The 18695-nt window shown below is 36.6% G+C and overlaps 1 protein-coding gene across 6 annotated transcripts in view; it reads right to left on the reverse strand.

Moving 5' to 3' along the window:
- ERBIN (erbb2 interacting protein) overlaps positions 1 to 18695 on the reverse strand; it is a 192161-nt gene that overhangs the window by 102224 nt on the left and 71242 nt on the right. For all 6 annotated transcript variants that reach the window (XM_043987553.1, XM_043987538.1, XM_043987530.1 and 3 more), the window contains exons 4-5: positions 14129 to 14326; positions 8589 to 8706 (exon numbers count right to left, since the gene is read on the reverse strand). In XM_043987553.1, coding sequence (XP_043843488.1) covers positions 8589 to 8706; positions 14129 to 14317 — 307 coding nt within the window. In that variant the 5' untranslated portion in view covers positions 14318 to 14326. The remainder of the gene's footprint in view (positions 1 to 8588; positions 8707 to 14128; positions 14327 to 18695) is intronic.

Raw genomic sequence — 18695 nt, forward strand, 5'->3', positions numbered from 1 at the left:
TCGTCAATGCCATCCACCTCCAAAGGTAACTTTTCTCAAGTTCTGATTGGTCCAGAGTAACTATTTTTAGTATTTGGCATCTAAGCTTATTGGTGGATACCTAACCACAGTGGATTAAACTATTGGTATTAATTAATGTGGTTTCAATTATGAGGTTTCTGTATCAATCTAACATACAGCATATACATAAACTCTACAAACATCTATCTCACTTATTCTATTATCATTTGCTTAAGCTACTAACAAATACCTAAACATATTAAATCACAATCTGTAGTCTAAATAAATACTGATTATAACTATAATTAAATCATTCATCTCTAAGGGTTGGGGAAAATCTCACAAATGCAAACCAAAATGAGCAGAACCAAGAGAGCATTGTACATGGTAACAGCAATACTTTAAAAATGACCAGCTATGAAAGACTTAGCTACTCTGATCAATACAGAGATCCAAGACAATTCCAAAGGAACCATGATGAGAAATGCTATTAACTTCCAAAGGGAGAGAGAACTGATGAACTCTGAGTAGAAATTAAAGCATGCATTTTTAACTTTATTTTTCCTGGCTGGGGGGCAGAAGACGGTGCTGGTGACAACACAGAAATATGGAAATGTTTTGCATAACTTCACAGGTATAATGGGTATCATATTGTTTGTCTTCCTAATGAGTGAGAGATGGGCTGGAGGGAGGGAGGTAATTTGGAACTAAAAATTTGTGAATATAAATGTTAAAGTATATATAAATTAATACATTTTTAAAACACACAAAGATAGTCCCTGCCCTCAAGGAAGCCAAACAGGGGTGGGTGATATGTAAATAGAGAAGCAAATAAAAATCAATATGAAGTAATTTCAAGAGTGCACAAAAAAAAAAAGTGTGAGGAGGAAGAGATCTTAAAAGGTGTCACATATAGGTCCACCTGAGCAGCCTTCTATAAAATGTTGGGAATTCTGTGCAATAAAAATAAAAAGGGACAAAAGCAAGGAGGCAGTGGATAGAATACTGTATATGGGCATCATGGGCAACATTTAACACCTCAGTTTGTCTAGAGGAGAGGCTTTAACAAGGAAAAAGTTACTGGGTAACAAATTATGGAGTGTTTTAATTGCCAGATTGATGATTTTGAATTTTATTTAAGTGGCAATAGGGAACTATTAAAGATTTTTCATTTGGAGGAGGAGAGAAGTCAGTCAGATATGTCTCAGGAGTGTAAACGTCAGTTGTGTGGAAGAGTAACTAGAAAAGGAAAACAGAAAGATAGAAGCCTAGAACTACAGGGGTTCCTACAATAGTCCTGTCAAATTGTGATTTAAAAAAAAAAAAAAACCTGAACTAGGAAAAAGGCTGGGTTAGGAAAGAAGAAAAAGGGAAGGAGCTTAAACAGAAATTACCAAAAAGACTTGCAACAGGGGGCAGCTGGGTGGCGCAGTGAATAAAGCACTGGCCCTGGATTCAGGAGGACCTGAATTTAAATCCAGCCTCAGACACTTGATACTTACTAGCTGCGTGACCTTGGGCAAGTCACTTAACCCTCATTGCCCTAAAAAAAAAAAAAAAGACTTGCAACAAATTAGATAAGGCAATGAGTGAGAGAGAAGAGAGTGAAAGATGACTCCAAGGTGTGAATTAGGATGACCTGAAAGATAGTGGGGGCAGAGTCAAGATGGCGGAGAGGAAGCAGCAAGCTGCCTGAGCTCTCCTTCTGTTCCCTCAAAAAGAACATTAAATCAAGCCTCTGGACAGATTCTGAAACTAGAGAACCTGCAAAGAGACAGAGAGACACAGTCTTCCAACCAGAGATAATTTAGAAGACTTCAGGAAAAGGTCGGTCTGACTCGGGCAAAAGGGAGGCCCAACGCAGGCCAGCAGGCCAGCAGCCCAGTGCCAAGGGGGTCAGGGCAAGTCAGCAGGAGCTGCGGGCCATAGCCAAACAACTGAGGCCCCTGGAACCTGGCTCAAAAATCTGGTGCCCAAGAAGGACAGTGGAAAAACCTACCTGCACCGGGCGGGAGGGCCACGAACAGGTCAGGCGGAATCAGGCACCAGGATCGGGTGTCTGGCCGAGCGCTCAGACAGGAAGTGCAGGAGGGCGAACTGCACACACTATAAAGGCCTCTGAGTAAAAAGCCAGCCACACAGCACCTATACCCTTGCACAAGAAGCCCAAAACAGGGACCCTGGTGCCCCCAGAGCAAACCTCAACTTAAAAAATAAATAAATAAGCTGCAATAATGAGTAAGAAGCAAAAAAGAGCCCTCTCCATTGAGAGCTTCTGTATCAATAGGGAAGAAGCCAATGCAAACTCAGATGAGGATAATACCCTCAAACTGTCTACATGTGAAGTCTCATGAGGGAAGGTGAATTGGTCTCAAGAACAAAAAGCCTTCCTGGAAGAGCTCAAAAAGGATTTAAAAAATCAACTGAGAGAGGTAGAAGAAAAAATGGGGAGAGAAATGAAAGCAAAACAAGAAAACTATAAAAAAGAATCAGCAGCTTGGAAAAGGAAGCACAAAAATTGGCCAAATAGAAAAAAAAGAGCATAATTTCACTGAAGAAAACAATGCCTTAAAAATTAAAATTGGTCAGTTGGAAGATAAGGAATCCATGAGACACCAGGAATCAGTCAAGCAGAATCAAAAGAATGAAAAAATAGAAGAAAATGTGAAATACCTCATTGGAAAGACAACTGATCTGGAAAACAGATCCAGGAGAGACAATTTGAAAATCATTGGTCTGCCTGAAAGCCATGACCAGAAAAAGAATCTAGACACCATATTCCAGGAAATTATTAAGGAGAACTGCCCTGATATCATAGAATCAGAGGATAAAATCATCATTGAAAGAATCCATGGATCACCTCCTGAAAGAGACCCCAAAAGGAAAACTCCAAGGAATATTGTAGCCAAATTCCAGAATTATCAGGTGAAGGAGAAAATACTCCAAGCAGCCAGAAAGAAGCAATTTAAATATCATGCAGCCACAGTCAGGATTGCTCAGGACCTGGCAGCTTCAACATTAAAGGACCACAAGGCTTGGAATATGATATTCCAGAAGGCAGAGGAGCTTGGATTGCAGCCAAGAATCTATTACCCAGCAAAAATGTTCATTCTCTTTCAGGGGAAAAGATGGACATTTAATGACATTGGAGACTTTCAATCTTTCCTGGTGAAAAGACCAGAACTGAATAGAAAATTCAATCTTAACATACAAGACTCAAGAGAAGTTTAAAAATGTAAACAGAAAGGGGAAAAAAAAAAAAGGTTACTCAATTAGGTTAAACTGCTCAGATCCCTACACGGGAAGATAATACTCATAACTCTTAAGAACTATAAACGTATTTAGGCAGAGAGAAGGACTTTACACAGAGGGTATAAATATAAATTGTCTTTGATGTGATGATATAAAAAAAAATTAAGGGATTAAAAAGGGAGTCTAAGGGGAGGAAAGGAAAGGGGAGGTGGAATGGGATGAATTATATCATATGAAGAGGTGAAAAAAAAAAACCTATTACAATAGAGGGAAAGAAAGGAGGGGTGAACATTGTTTCAACCCTACTCTCATTAGATTTGATTCTAAGAGGGAATAACATATACGTTCATTGGAATAAAGAAACTTAGTGCATTCTTTAGGGAAGCAAAAGGGGAAGGGGAAGGGGGGGGACTGATAGAAGGGAGGACAAAAGCAAGGGAGAAAAGGATAAAGAAAAGAGAGGGGGTGATAAAAAGGGAGGGCAGATTGGGGGAGGCAGGGGTAAGAAGTAAAATGTCGGTAAGGAGGAATAGGGTGAAAGAAGGGGGGAAAAGTACAAAGGGGGTAAATAGAATGGAGGGGAATAGACAGTCAGTAATAATAACTGTGAATGTTAATGGGATGAACTCTGGTATAAAACGGAAGCGAATTGCAGAGTGGATTAAAAACCAGAATCCTACAATATGCTGTTTACAAGAAACACATTTGAAGCAGAGAGATACACACAGAGTAAAGGTAAAAGGCTAGAGCAGAATATATTATGCCTCAGCTAAAGTAAAAAAAGCAGGGGTAGCAATCCTTATCTCAAAGTGCAGGCAAAAATAGATCTCATTAAAAGACATAAGGAAGGAAACTACATCTTGCTAAAAGGTACTATAGATGATGAAGTAACATCAATATTAAATATGTATGTGCCAAGTGGTATAGCATCCAAGTTCTTAGAGGAGAAGTTAAATGAGTTACAAGAGGAATTAGACAGTAATACTATACTAGTGGGGGATCTGAATCTCCCCCTCTCAGAATTAGATAAATCTAGCCAAAAAATAAATAAGAAAGAAGTAAAAGAGGTGAATAGATTACTAGAAAAGTTAGACATGATAGATGTCTGGAGAAAATTGAATGGGGATAGAAAGGAATATACCTTTTTCTCAGCAGTACATGGCACATTTTCAAAAACTGACCATGTATTAGGGCACAAAACCATCATAGTCAAATGTAGAAAGGCAGAAATAGTAAATGCATCCCTTTCAGATCATGATGCAATAAAAATTACATGTAAGAAAGAGCAGGGAAAAGTAGAATGAAAATCAATTGGAAACTAAATAATTTCATTCTAAAGAATGAATGGGCCAAACAATAAATCATAGAAACAATCAATAATTATATCCAAGAGAATGACAATAATGAGATAACATACCAAAATCTATGGGATACAGCCAAAGCAGTGCTTAGGGGAAAATTTATAGCTCTAAATGCTTACATGAATAAAAAAGAGAAAGAGGAGATTAATGAATTGGGCATGCAACTTAAAAAGCTAGAAAAGGAACAAATTAGAAATCCCCAATTAGATACTAAACTAGAGATCCTGAAAATTAAAGGAGAAATAAATAAATAAATAAATAAAACTAAGAGCTGGTTTTATGAAAAAAACCAATAAAATAGATAAATTATTGGTTAATTTGATTAAAAAAAAGGAATAAAACCAAATCACCAGTATCAAAAATGAAAAGGGTGATGTTACCACCAATGAAGTAGAAATTAAATCTATAATTAGCAATGATTTTGCCCAACTGTATGCCAATAAATTTGACAATCTAAATGAAATGGATGAATATTTACAAAAATACAAACTTCCCAGGTTAACTGAAGAGGAAATAAAATCCTTAAATAAACCCGTATTAGAAAAAGAAATTGAACAAGCCATTAATGAACTCCCTAAGAAAAAATCCCTAGGGCCAGATGGGTTTACAGGTGAATTTTACCAAACATTTAAAGAACAATTAATTCCAATATTATACAAATTATTTGGAAAAATAGGTGAAGAAGGAGTTCTACCAAATTTGTTTTATAACACAAATATGGTGGTGATACCAAAATCAGGCAAAGCAAAAACAGAGAAAGAAAATTATAGACCAATTTCCCTAATGAATATTGATGCTAAAATCTTAAATAAGATATTAGCAAGGAGATTACAGCAAGTGATCACCAGGATAATACACTATGACCATGTGGGATTTATACCAGGAATGCAGGGCTGATTCAACATTAGGAAAACTATTAACATAATCAACCACATCAATAAGAAAACCAACCAAAATAATATGATTATCTCAATAGATGCAGAGAAAGCTTTTGACAAAATACAGCACCCATTCCTAATAAACACACTAGAGAGTTTAGGAATAGGTGGAGCTTTCCTTAAAATAATAAACAGTATCTACCTAAAGCCATCAGCAAGTATTACATGCAATGGAGATAAATTAGAGGCCCTCCCAGTAAAATCAGGGGTGAAACAGGGATGTCCATTATCACCCCTATTATTTAATATTGCCCTAGAAATGTTAGCTTTAGCAATCAGAGAAGAGAAAGGAATTAAAGGAATTAGAATAGGCAAGGAGGAAACAAAACTATCACTCTTTGCAGATGGTATACTTAAAGAATCCCAGAGAATCAACTCAAAAATTACTTGAAACAATTAACAACTTTTAGCAAAGTAGCAGGATATAAAATAAATCCACATAAATGATCAGCATTTCTACACATGACCAACAAAGTCCAGCAGCAAGAGATAGAAAGAGAAATTCCATTTAAAGTAACGGTAGATAATATAAAATACCTGGGAGTCTACTTGCCAAGACAAACCCAGGAACTCTATGAACACAACTACCAAATACTCTTCACACAAATCAAATCAGATCTAAATAATTGGAAAGATATCAATTGCTCATGGATAGGCAGAGCTAATATAGTAAAAATGACAATACTGCCTAAATTAATTTACTTATTCAGTGCCATCCAATCAGACTACCTAAAAATTATTTTATAGAGCTAGAAAAAATAACAACAAAATTCATCTGGAAAAAACAAAAAATCAAGAATATCCAGGGAAATAATGAAAAAAAATTCACAGGAAGGTGGCTTAGTGGTACCAAACCTGGAGCTTTACTATAAAGCGGCAGTCATCAAAACTATTTGGTACTGGCTAAAAAATAGAGTGGTAGATCAATGGAATAGGCTAGGCACAGGAAATGCAGTAGTAAATGACACTAGTAATGTAGTGTTTGATAAACCCAAAGACTCCAGCTTCTGGGATAGGAACTCAGTATTTGACAAAAACTGCTGGGAAAACTGGAAGATAGTATGGCAGAAATTAGGCATAGACCAACATCTTACACCTTATACTAAAATAAGGTCAAAATGGATACACGATTTAGACATAAGAGGTGATACCATAGGTAAATTAGGAGAGAAAGGAATAGTCTACCTATCAAATCTTTGGAAAGGAAAACAGTTTATGACCAAACAAGAGATAGAGTATATTATAAAATGCAAAATGGATTATTTTGATTATATTAAATTTAAAAATTTTTGTACAAACAGAAGCAATGCATCCAAAATTAGAAGGGAGGCAGAAAGTTGGGAAACAATTTTTGTGGCCAGTACTTCTGATAAAGGCCTCATCTCTAAAATATATAGGGAACTAAATCAAATTTATAAGAATCCAAGTCATTCCCCAATTGAGAAATGCTCAAAGGATATGAACAGGCAGTTTTCTGATGAAGAAACCAAAGCTATCCCCATATGAAAAGTTGCTCTAAATCACTATTGATTAGAGAGATGCAAATTAAAACAACTCTGAGGTACCACCTGACACCTATCAGATTGGCTAAAATGACAAAAAAAGGAAAATAATAAATGTTGGAGAAGCTGTGGGAAAATTGGAACACTAATGCATTGTTGGTGGAGCTGTGAACTGATCCAACCATTCTGGAGAGCAAATGCCCAAAGGGCGATAAAGCTGTGCATACCCTTTGAACCAGCAATACCACTTTGGGGTCTTTTTCCCAAAGAGATCATAGAAAGGGGAGAGGGACCCACATGTACAAAAATATTTATAGCTGCTCTGTATGTGGTGGCAAGGAATTGGAAGTTGAGGGGATGCCCATCAATTGGGGAATGGCTGGACAAGTTGTGGTATATGAATACAATGGAATACTATTGTGCTATAAGAAACGATGAGCAGGAAGAGTTCAGAGAAACCTGGAGGGTCTTGCATGGGCTGATGATGAGTGAGATGAGCAGAACCAGAAGAACATTATACACAGTATCATCAACATTGAGTGTTGACCTACTGTGATGGACTATATTCTTCTCACCAATGCAATGGTACAGAAGAGTTCCAGGGAACTCATGATAGAAGAGGATCTCCAAATCCAAGAAAAAAAAAAAAAGAACTGTGGAGTATGAATGAACCATACTATTTCTTTTGTTTTTGGTGCTGTTGTTTTTTCTATTTTGAGGTTTTTCATCATTACTCTGATTTTTCTCTTATAACATGACTAATGCAGAAATAGGATTAATGTTATTACGTGTATATATATATAACCTCTATCAGATTACCTGCTGTCTAGGGGAGGGGGGAGGGAGGGGAGGGAGGGAGAAAAATCTGAAATTGGAAAGCTTGTATAAACAAAAGTTGAGAACTATCTTTATATGTAACAGGAAAAAAATTAATTAATTAATTTAAATTTAAAAAAAAAGAAAGATAGTGAAGACTTTTGATAAGTTTGGAATAAGTTTGAATTTCAGAGGAAACATAATGAGATCCATTTTTTGATAGAGTACCATAGATTTAGAGCTAGGAAAAAAATTCAGAAATCCTAAAGTGTAATACTCTTTACATAAGAAACTGAAGGCTAGATGCTAAGTGATTTGCCCAGGGTCACATAACTAAGAAGTATCTGAGGAATGATTTGAATACAGCTCTTCCTGAACTTTCTGATAATCAGATGAGTAACAGAAATTTTCGTTGTTTGTTCTTTTACTTTTGGAGGATGAAATGCACATTAAAGCAAGTCAATGACATGCTTTTAAAATGTTTTCTTAAAAGATTACAGAAATATACAGTTTTAAATACTACTTAATAGACAATGCAAATCTGATGGCATTAAATATTAAGGCTATTTATTTTTAACTTTCTGTTTTGTTTACACAATATTTTAACCAGTAATCTTATGTAAAAAAGAAACAATTTTTAAATTTCATATACTCTGGTTTATAGCACTTCAGAAGTTTTTATTTTTTAATATATTCAGTTAAAAAATTAAATAACTTACCATTTTTGCTGACATCTAGTTCCCTGAGATTTATGAGATTTGCAATGGATGCTGGCAATGTTGTTAAATCATTGTCTGGCAAACTCAGTTTGTGTAGAGACTGACAGTTAAAAAGTTGCTAATTAAAAAAAAAAAGGAAAAGAAATTATTATGTTTTCTTCCAGAATTTTTGAAATACACATAAACGTCTTTTTAAAACCTTCTTCAACCCTCCCACCTAGTGAATATTAACAGTCTCATTATGTGTGTGAAAGAGATAGACAGAGAGAAAGAGCAAAAGTAAAAACAAAAGCAAGATGGAAAGTGAGAGTGAGCACCATGGACCAAACACTGTCATGATCTGAGTTTTGCCACTTCCTGAGTTGGCAAATGCCTAGTCTTGGGGCTGGAGTCTCTAAAGTCCCTTTAATACTCTCTCAAATGCCAGTCTGTGAAATGCCACTTCTCTAGTCATCTTGCCAAAATTCTTGAGGAAACCTCAACACATGGCTTATTTCTATGCTGATTTGGGACGAGTCACCAGCAATACAAGGAAGCCAAGGACTTTCCCTTCCCAACTCAACGGGTGGCAGAGAGACCAGCAACATTTATTGCTACAAAAAGGAGCCATAGTTTTTTCCCTTCCCCGAAAGCCAAGTTCTCACCAAATGCAGGAGTCCAGTTGGACACTGACCCCACAATTCCTACTAGAGATAACGCAGAGCCCCTCTAATCTATGAACCCACCATGTTCTTGGTAGGGCCAAGATCCTCAAGGCCTTACCATCTGCCCTGATACCTGCTCTACCTACCTGAGTTTTCCATCTATCATGAACTGAATATAAATGTTAACTTTATTCTATATGCTGTCCCAATTAGAATGTGAGCTCCCTGAGAGCGATTACTGTCTCATTTTTATATTTCTATGCCCAACACTTAGACTAGTACAGCACAGGGTAGTTGCTGAATAAAGGGGTTTTGTATTTTTAAATGAACATTATGCTAATTTTCTATCGAGGATCAGTAACCTATGGCCAGCAACAACCTGTCTTTTTACATATGACTCACAAGCTAAGAGTGTTTTTTATGCTTATAAATACAAAAAAACCCACTTCATTTTAAAATGCACAAAAATTATTTAGCTTGCAGACCAAACAACAGCAGGCATGGGCCAAATTCCTTAAGTAGTTTACTGATCTCTGCCCTATACTCTGCTCCCATTAGTTATAGGCTTTCTAACTTCCTTTCACTATTCCAAGATGGAAAGATCAGAAATAATTATCTTTTCCATAAGATAAATGTGCATATATAGGAATAAATTAATATGGATAATTATAGAAATGTTGGTGAGGGGCTTTGTGCATTAAACGTCAAGTGTTTCTTTTCCAAATGAACAGTTTGTGAAACAAATTAATTTGTAGGTCACCCCTATAATACATGTTAAATTTGGGGAACAGCTAGTAGTCTTATATAATTAGAACAGAGGCTGAATAAAGGGAGTAATATGAAGCAAGGCTAGGTGGGCTAATGCAAAAAAAAGGAAAAGAAGCCGACTGTGTTTTGCATTAAATATTAGGAAACAGAGTAGTTACAGAATTGTACACTGGAAAGAGCAATGACTCCAGAGTCAGAACACCTGAATCCTGTCCCTTATGGCCTGTATGATCTTGGAAAAGTCATTTAACTTCCTGGGCCTCATTTTCTTAATCTATGAAACAAGGCTGTTGAACCCAATTGCTTCTAAGGTCACATAGCTCTAGACTTATGGTCCATGGGTAGTTGATTAATTTATGTGCCTCCAGTTTTAGGTCTAGGACTCTATGGTAGCATTTTATTGATAGCAGAAAGTCAGATATGGTTTTGGAGAAGGACCTACAACTATGTACTTCAGTGGGTAGAGTGACAGGCCTGGAGTCAGTTAGACTCTGAGTTGAAATATGGCATCAGACACTTTGTAGATGTGTGACCCCTGGACAAGTCACTCAAATTCTGTTTGCCACAGTTTCCTCATCTGTAAAAAGGAGATAACAATAGCACTTAAGTCCCAGGGCTTTTGTGAGGATGAGATGATATTTATAAAATATGTGACATTTTTCTTTAACTGTGTGCCTGTCACATAGTAGGAACTAGGTAAATGTCAACTGCTTTCATTGTTGTTGTTGTTGTTGTTATTAAAGAGATTATCTTGGCAGCTTTGTGAAAGATGGAGAAGAGAAATCCTAAAATCATGGAGACAGTCAAGAGGTTATTACAGCTCACATAAAAATTAATGAGAGCCAGAAATAACATGGTGGGGGGCAGCTAGGTGGCGCAGGGGATAAAGCACCGGCCCTGGATTCAGGAGTACCTGAGTTCAAATCCGGCCTCAGACACTTGACACTTACCAGCTGTGTGACCCTGGGCAAGTCACTTAACCCTCACTGCCCAGCCAAAAAAAAGACAAATGACGGAAATAACATGGTGGTCTGAGAGAAAGCAATGAATGAAAGGTGTTCTAGAACTAGAAAACAGTTTTCCAAATATGATCCAATGAAGACAGAGGAAAATATGACAATTAGTTCCCTCAGTTCCCTTAATATTTCTATTATTGTAGCTGAATAACCTGTTATCTGTTTTACTTCTGCATAATATTACACATGGAGGTCATTTTGGAAAACAGGCATACCTCATTTTATTGTGCTTTGCTTTATTGTACTTCACAGATATTGTCTTTTTTACAAATTGAAGGTTTTCAACAATCCTGTATCAAGCAAGTCTACTGGTGCCATTTTTCTAATAGCACATGCTCACAGTATCTGCCACATTTTGGTAACAGCTGTTATAGTGATCTGTGGTCAGTGATCCTTTGATGTTACTACTGTATTGTTTTAGGGTACCATAAACCACACTCATAAGACAATGAACTTAATCAATAAATGTTGTACATGTTCTGACTTCAACACTGGCCACCTATTCTGTCTCTCTCCTTCTCCTTGAGCCTTCCTATACACTGAGACACAATAATATTGAAATTAGGCCAATTTATAACCCTACAATGGCCCCTAAGTGTTCAAGTGAAAGGAGTCAATCAATGGGGCAAACTTCATTGTTGTCTTATTTTAAGAAATTGCTACAGCCACACTGACCTTCAGCAACCACCACTCTGATCATAATCCATCAACATTAAAGCAAAACACTCCACCAGCAAAAAAATCAAGAATCGGGGCAGCTAGGTGGTGCAGTGGATAAAGCACTAGCCCTGGATTCAGGAGGATCTGAGTTCAAATCCAGCCTCAGACACTTGACACTAGCTGTGTGACCCTGGGCAAGTCACTTAACCTTCATTGTCCCACAAAATAAACAAACAAATAAATAATTTTTCTAAAAAATCAAGAATCACTGAACGCTCAGATGATGATTAGTATTTTTAGCAATAAAGTATTTTTAATTAAAGTAAATATTTAAAAGAAATAATACTATTGCATAGTATGTGTGTGTGTGTATATATATATAGTATAAATGTAACTTTCATATGTACTGGGAAAGCAAAATTCATGTAACTTATTTTATTGTTATATGTGTTTTCTTGCAATAGTCTGGAATTGAATGCACACTATCTCTGAGGTATATCTGTATATCACAAAAATTAGAAAGGAGACATGAGAAAGAGGAACTAAATTTCTGAAGTTATTTCAGCTTCTATTCTTCACTGTATTTCCCCCTCCCTAATATCTTATGTGGATTTAACATTTATATTCTATCAGGGAGCAAACTAGATGAACAGATAAATAAATCCAAGGCAAATTAAAGAGGAAGAAAGATCTAAAGATTATGGGGTGGGGAGGGTGGGGAGAGGAGGTAAGATAAGCAGTGAGACAAGAGACATAAACCTGGAAGAAAACAAAGGATTCTAATAGGCAGATGCTGAGAAAGAGTTGTGCTTCAGGCATAAGGGACAATATATACAAAGGCAAGGAAGTGGAATATTATCATCTGCTGAAAATCAGTTGACTCTTTTCCTTTGTTAGTAACAATAAAGTTTGTTAAAGCTATCTCTTTGTGGGATGATGCTTTTCAGCTGAACTTACCAGCTCTGCAAAAATGGAATGCTAAGTTTGGGAACAGCAAATTTCAATGTGGCTAGAATACAGACACTGTCCAGGAGAATAATGTGAAAAAAGTATGCAAATATAAGCTGAAGCCACAATATAAAGGCTCTAAATGCTAAGATGAGAATTTTGTATTTTATCCTACAGCAAGAAAATAGGAGAGTAAGACCTGAGCCCTAAGATTATTTTTGCAGGTGTGACGAGGATGAATTTCAAAAGAGAGAGATTGGAGGCTGAGAGGACAGAGGTTACGGTAATGGTAGAGGCCAAAGGTGATGGAATCTAAACAGGAGAGATGGACTTGTTAATAGAAAAAAGGAGTGGCTATAAAATTGATAAGACCTAACAAATAATAAAACGTTTGAGTTGAGAAAGAAAGAGTTAAAGAAAACAATGAGGTCAAGAACAAAAGTGATTAGAAGGATGGGGATTCATGTAACAGAAATAAGTATGAAGGAGGAATAGGTTTTGACAAGTATTATTTTGAACTGTTTGGGATGCCTATTGCACATCCAAATAAAGTGGTCTCACAGGCACCTGGCAATGCTGTACTTGGATTTAAAGAAATGGATGAGGACTGAATTTTTAAGTCATGAGCAAATTAAATAATTAAACACATGGGAGCTGATGAGATCATCCAAAGACAGGATGCAGAGGAAAATGAATGGAAGTCCAGGATAGTATCATGTGGACCTACCCAGGTGGGGCACAAAATGGATTATGATGACAGCAGCTCCAGACACTGAGGCATCAGACAAACAGGATGAAAATCAAGAGAGAATGGTGTCACAGAAGTTGCAGTGGGATCAGGGAGAGAGGAACACTGGTTACTCAACAGTGTCAAAAAGCTACTTAGAGGGGCAACTAGGTGGTGCAGCGGATAGAGCACCGGCCCTGGAGTCAGGAGTACCTGAGTTCAAATGCGGCCTGACACTTGACACTTACTAGCTGTGTGACCCTGGGCAAGTCACTTAACCCCAACTGCCTCACTTTAAAAACAAACAAAAAAAAGCTACTTAGAGGTCAAAACCATTGAATAAGAAAAGGTGATAGATTTCAACAATGAAATAATGAGTAGAAATGAGGAAGAAAGGAATAAAATTATAAGAAATCAAATATAAGAAAATTTTTTAAGGACAACCCCTCCCCCCCCCATTGCCTCACCAAAAAAAAAAAAAGGATGTGATAGTACCATCCTATCAAAATTAAAATACCATCATGCTGACTATTCGTCTGCATCCAAAAATAATACATTCCCATAATGACCACAACAACAATAGTGCTAAACTACAGATTTCTAGGTCAGTTGCAAGGTAATCTAAATGGGGGGGGGGGGGGGTGTTCTAAAGTCTTTTCGTGTATTCTAAAACTCTAGACCCAAATGGTACTTAATTACAACATCATTAGCATTACTGCTATTCCCAAAAAGGCATAAAGTAGCAGAGTTAAATCAGGAAACAAAATAAAAACATACCTTAGGAAGCTCTTCGATCTGATTAGCATCTAAATAAAGTTCTTCCAAGGTTTTTTCAAAAGTGAAAATTTCCTTGGGCACCTGTTCCAAACTGCAGTGAGAATAATCAAGGGTGGTGACTGTTTCTTCTTCTCCTCGAAGACAACGACATGGCACCAACCGCACAAACAAATTTCGCTTTGTAGTCATTTTCAGGCACTGTAAAATCCAAAACAAAAATAAACTTTAAAATCTTATGGAAAATATCTTCTACCAAAATCTTATACCAATGCCCCGTTAGGGGCAGATATTGATCAGTTTTCAAAGGCCACACAAGAGAGTGGCAAGCTGTGGTATATCCTACAAGAAGCTGAAAATAGCTGCAAAGCATGGGCCCAGACCCACACTATGTTATCCCTTGTCTGAAAATAAGTATTGCTAAATTCAGAGATTATCCCCAGAAGCCTTGGTGGGTCCCAAATGAGGCTTTTAAAAAAATCTGCCTACTGGGGGCAGCTAGGTGGCGCAGTGGATAGAGCACCGGCCCTGGAGTCAGGAGGACCTGAGTTCAAATCTAGGCTCAGACACTTAACACTTACTAGCTGTGTGACCCTGGGCAAGTCACTTAACCCCAATTGCCTCACCAAAAAAAAAAAAAAATCTGCCTACTGAAAAGATTCATCAAATCAGTCAAGTCAAGAAACATTTCCAGACAAGGTCCTTAACTTTTTTGCGTGTCATGAATCCCTTTAGCAGTCTGCTGAAGTCTACAGATCTGTCTGAAGAATGATTTTTAAATAAAAAAAATAAAATAAATAGGCTTAGAAAGGAACCAGTTATATCAATGTAGTTTTCTAATTCTTTTTTCAATTAGGTAAAACATTACCATATTACTCATTTTGTACAAGAAAACTTGAATAAAAGAAAAAAATGAAAGTGAAAAATAGCATGCTTCAGTCTGTGTTTAATTAATATCAATTCTTTTTTTGGAGGTGGGTGGTATGCTCCTTTTGTCCTTTGGGATTGTCTCAGACCATTGTATTGCTGAGAATAGTTAAGTTATTCATAGTTCTACATTAAACAATATTGGTGTCACTGTAAACAACGTTCTCCTGATTCTGCTCACTTCACTACATATGTCAGTTCATGTAAGTTTTTCCAGGCCTTTCTGAAATCATCCTGTCATTTCTTATAGCACAATAATATTCCTTCAAAATCATATACCATAGTTTATTTAGCCATTCCCCAAGTGATTGGCATTCCTCTGATTTCCAATTCTTAGCCACCACAAAAAAAGCTGCTACAAATATTTTTGTAGAAATAGGTCTTTTTCTCTTTTGGGGGATGTCTTTGGAATATAAACCTAGCAGTAGTACTACTGAATCAAAGAGTATGGATAATTTTATAACCCTTTGGGTATAGTACCAAATTGCTTTCCAGAATGATTGGGTCCATGCACAACTCCACCAACAGTGGATTAGCATCCCAGTTTTCCAACATCTGACATTTTTCTTTTTTGTTATATTTGTCACTCTGATAGGTGTGAGGTGACACCACAAAGTTGTTTTAATTTGCATTTTTCTGATCAATAGTGTATCTAAATATTTTTAATAAAATGTATGTGTACAGAGATCTCTCTTTTTTTTAAGTTTTGTTTTGTTTTGTTTTGTTTTGTTGTGGGACAGTGAGGGTTAATTGACTTGCCCAGGGTCACACAGCTAGTAAGTGTCAAGTGTCTAAGGCCAGATTTGAACTCAGGTCGTCCTGAATCCAGGGCCAGTGCTTTATCCACTGTACCACCTAGCTGCCCCAAGACCTCTTGATGTCAAGTTAAGAACCCACCCGCTACAGCAACTCACAAAGGCCATCTACTAAAGCATGGAATGGTTGTAATCTATGTCAGTGGGGAAAATAATTATACTAATAAAAACAGAGGTCCTTGGAAATATTGAGGTAAATTAGGAAACAAATGATTACTTAAAATTTAAAACTACCAATGAATTATTATACTAAAAGACAACTGGAATGCAAATGACATGATCAAATTCCTCTCTATTGAGTCTCAAACTGCAAGCTTGTTTCCATTTTTATAGCAAATAGCAATATTATAGAATGTTCTGTGTGTTAGAAAAAAATAATTTAAACAAAAAAAGAGGCACATTCTGAAACATTCATACCTTTAAAATAGTTGATTATCATGGTAACTTGAAGAATGGGGTTTTGACTGTGCATTATTCTAGGTATAATTAAAATTGATTATAAAATTGCATTTTACATGAAGGAGAGGTGCTATGGAGAGGGAAGCTGGCCTTCGAATTTGGAAGACTTAGGTTAAAAATCCTGCATAGAGGCTAGCTATAATGATTACAGACTTAGTTAATTCCAGCCCCTCAGTGCCAAGGTAAATAACTCTCTAAGCCTACAAGTTATACATGACTTACTGATTTGCACCAGTGTGTAGAGAGTTTCTATACTAAGATAATTGGGGGGGGGGGGGAATCACAGGTGAAGAGACAGAATAAAAAAAACTTTACAAATTTATAAGAATAGATAGACTTGGTACAAAATGACACACTTTTTTTAATACAACCAATATTTGGGGGCAGCTAGATGGTGCAGTGGATAGAGCACTGGCCCTGGAGTCAGGAGTACCTGAGTTCAAATCCGGCCTCAGACACTTAACACTTAACTAGCTGTGTGACCCTAGGCAAGTCACTTAACCCCAATTGCCTCACTAAAAAAAAAACAACAAAAAACAAACAAAAAAAAAAACAACCAATATTTGACTAGATTATACATATGTATCACAAATGTTTTGTTGTTTCTGATGAAGGAAGTGGAAGAGAAAATAAATGCTTGTTAACTAATGTAACGATTGGAATGATGCCACCTGCTGGGGAGTTACTGTAGGAAAGCTCCGCCATGAGAAGGTGTCTGAGGGCAAGCCATGTGGTCTGGTCCTTGGCGTCAGGAAGTGACATTTGCTCGTGGGTGCTGTCTATCAAAACCACCAGCCAATCAACTTGAGGAGCCTCCCATTAGTGTACCCTGGCAGAGGGGTTCTTTCTCTTTTGGTTCCTGACCTTGCCATGGCGGGTCGGAATATGGGGTCTCAGAAATAGTTAGATTTTTACCTTTCTCTCTGATCCTAATGCTCTTTAATAAATACTTAAACACTTAAATACTCTTGCTAAAGCTTATAACTTATTGGCGACCACTCATTAGATTTTAGATAGTATAGCTAGAATTTTAGCCTTTACATTAACAAAAAGTAAAATAAAAGTTACTTTTAAAAGAATGCATGGAGACAATTAGGAGGTTATTATAATAATTTACAAAAGAGATGATGAGGTTCTATACTAGAATAGCAGCTATATGAATGGAGAGAAGAGATGAATGTGAGAAATATGGAAATGGAATGAATTGTAGGCAAGTGATTAAAGACTGAAGAGATGGGAGACAAGACTCAAAGTTGATTCCAAGTTTACAAACATCAACAGAAATAGCAAAGTTTGGAGGAAAAATAAGGTTTGGAGATTACTGTGAGTTCTGTTTTAAACACATTAAGTTTGAGATTCCTACATGACATCCAGATGGACATGTCCTATGAGCAACCAGTACCATAGGACTGGAGTTCAATATTATAGCAACATACAAAATGGTATTCCCCTCCCTTACAGTAAATAAAATTCTTCCTTACAATCAATAATTAAAAGGAACAATTATTCCTTTAAGTCACCCACACTAAAAAAAATAATGTGGATTCTTGTGGAATATCACCAATGAAAAGCTGACAGTTTCCCTCTTACATTGGCATTAAAAATGCCCTTAATGGGGGCAGCTAGGTGGCACAGTGAATAAAGCACAGGCCCTGGATTTAGGAGGACCCGAGTTCAAATCCAGCCTCAGACACTTGACACTAGCCATGTGACCCTGACCCTCATTGCCTTGACAAAATAAATAAATAAAACTTCCCTCAAGAGGTATGTAGATTACCTTAAAGATTTTGTAGAGATAGGAAATCAGGAATGCATTTGTACTAATTGCTTTTTTTTTTTTAATAACCTTCTGGCAATAGAGTAAAATGAGTGATTTCCCACAGATTCCTAGTATTTTCCTCTCCCTTACATACCCTAACAATTGATTTTCTATGTGCCCCAAACTATGCCAACTTCAGCACACATCCCTCTGTCCACACAAGGATAAGTCAACTCTTTTTCCCATCTAATCTCTAAGTATGTAGGAACTTTGGTTTCCTCATTGAACAGACTGATTTATAGTAATTTAGGTATCTTAGGAAATAGTGATAATGTTTTTCAATATTTTTTTTCAATCATTTTTCATTTTTGGCACCAATAGCATGTTTAAATAGGTCAGGACAAAACATTTTTTTAAATGACATTTTCTCATTAAAAAAATTTTGCATGAATGGATATTATAAAAGCATGGAAAAATAAGCAGTTATCCATATCCAAGAACTAATATTATACCTTACTTTTATAAGCACATTGTTGTTAGAATATAAGATTTGAGGTCAGTAAGGACTGGGTTCAAATCCTAACTTTGACACTGTGAGATTATAAGGAAG

This window comes from Dromiciops gliroides, chromosome 1 (assembly GCF_019393635.1).
Source record: "Dromiciops gliroides isolate mDroGli1 chromosome 1, mDroGli1.pri, whole genome shotgun sequence".
NCBI lineage: Eukaryota > Metazoa > Chordata > Mammalia > Microbiotheria > Microbiotheriidae > Dromiciops > Dromiciops gliroides.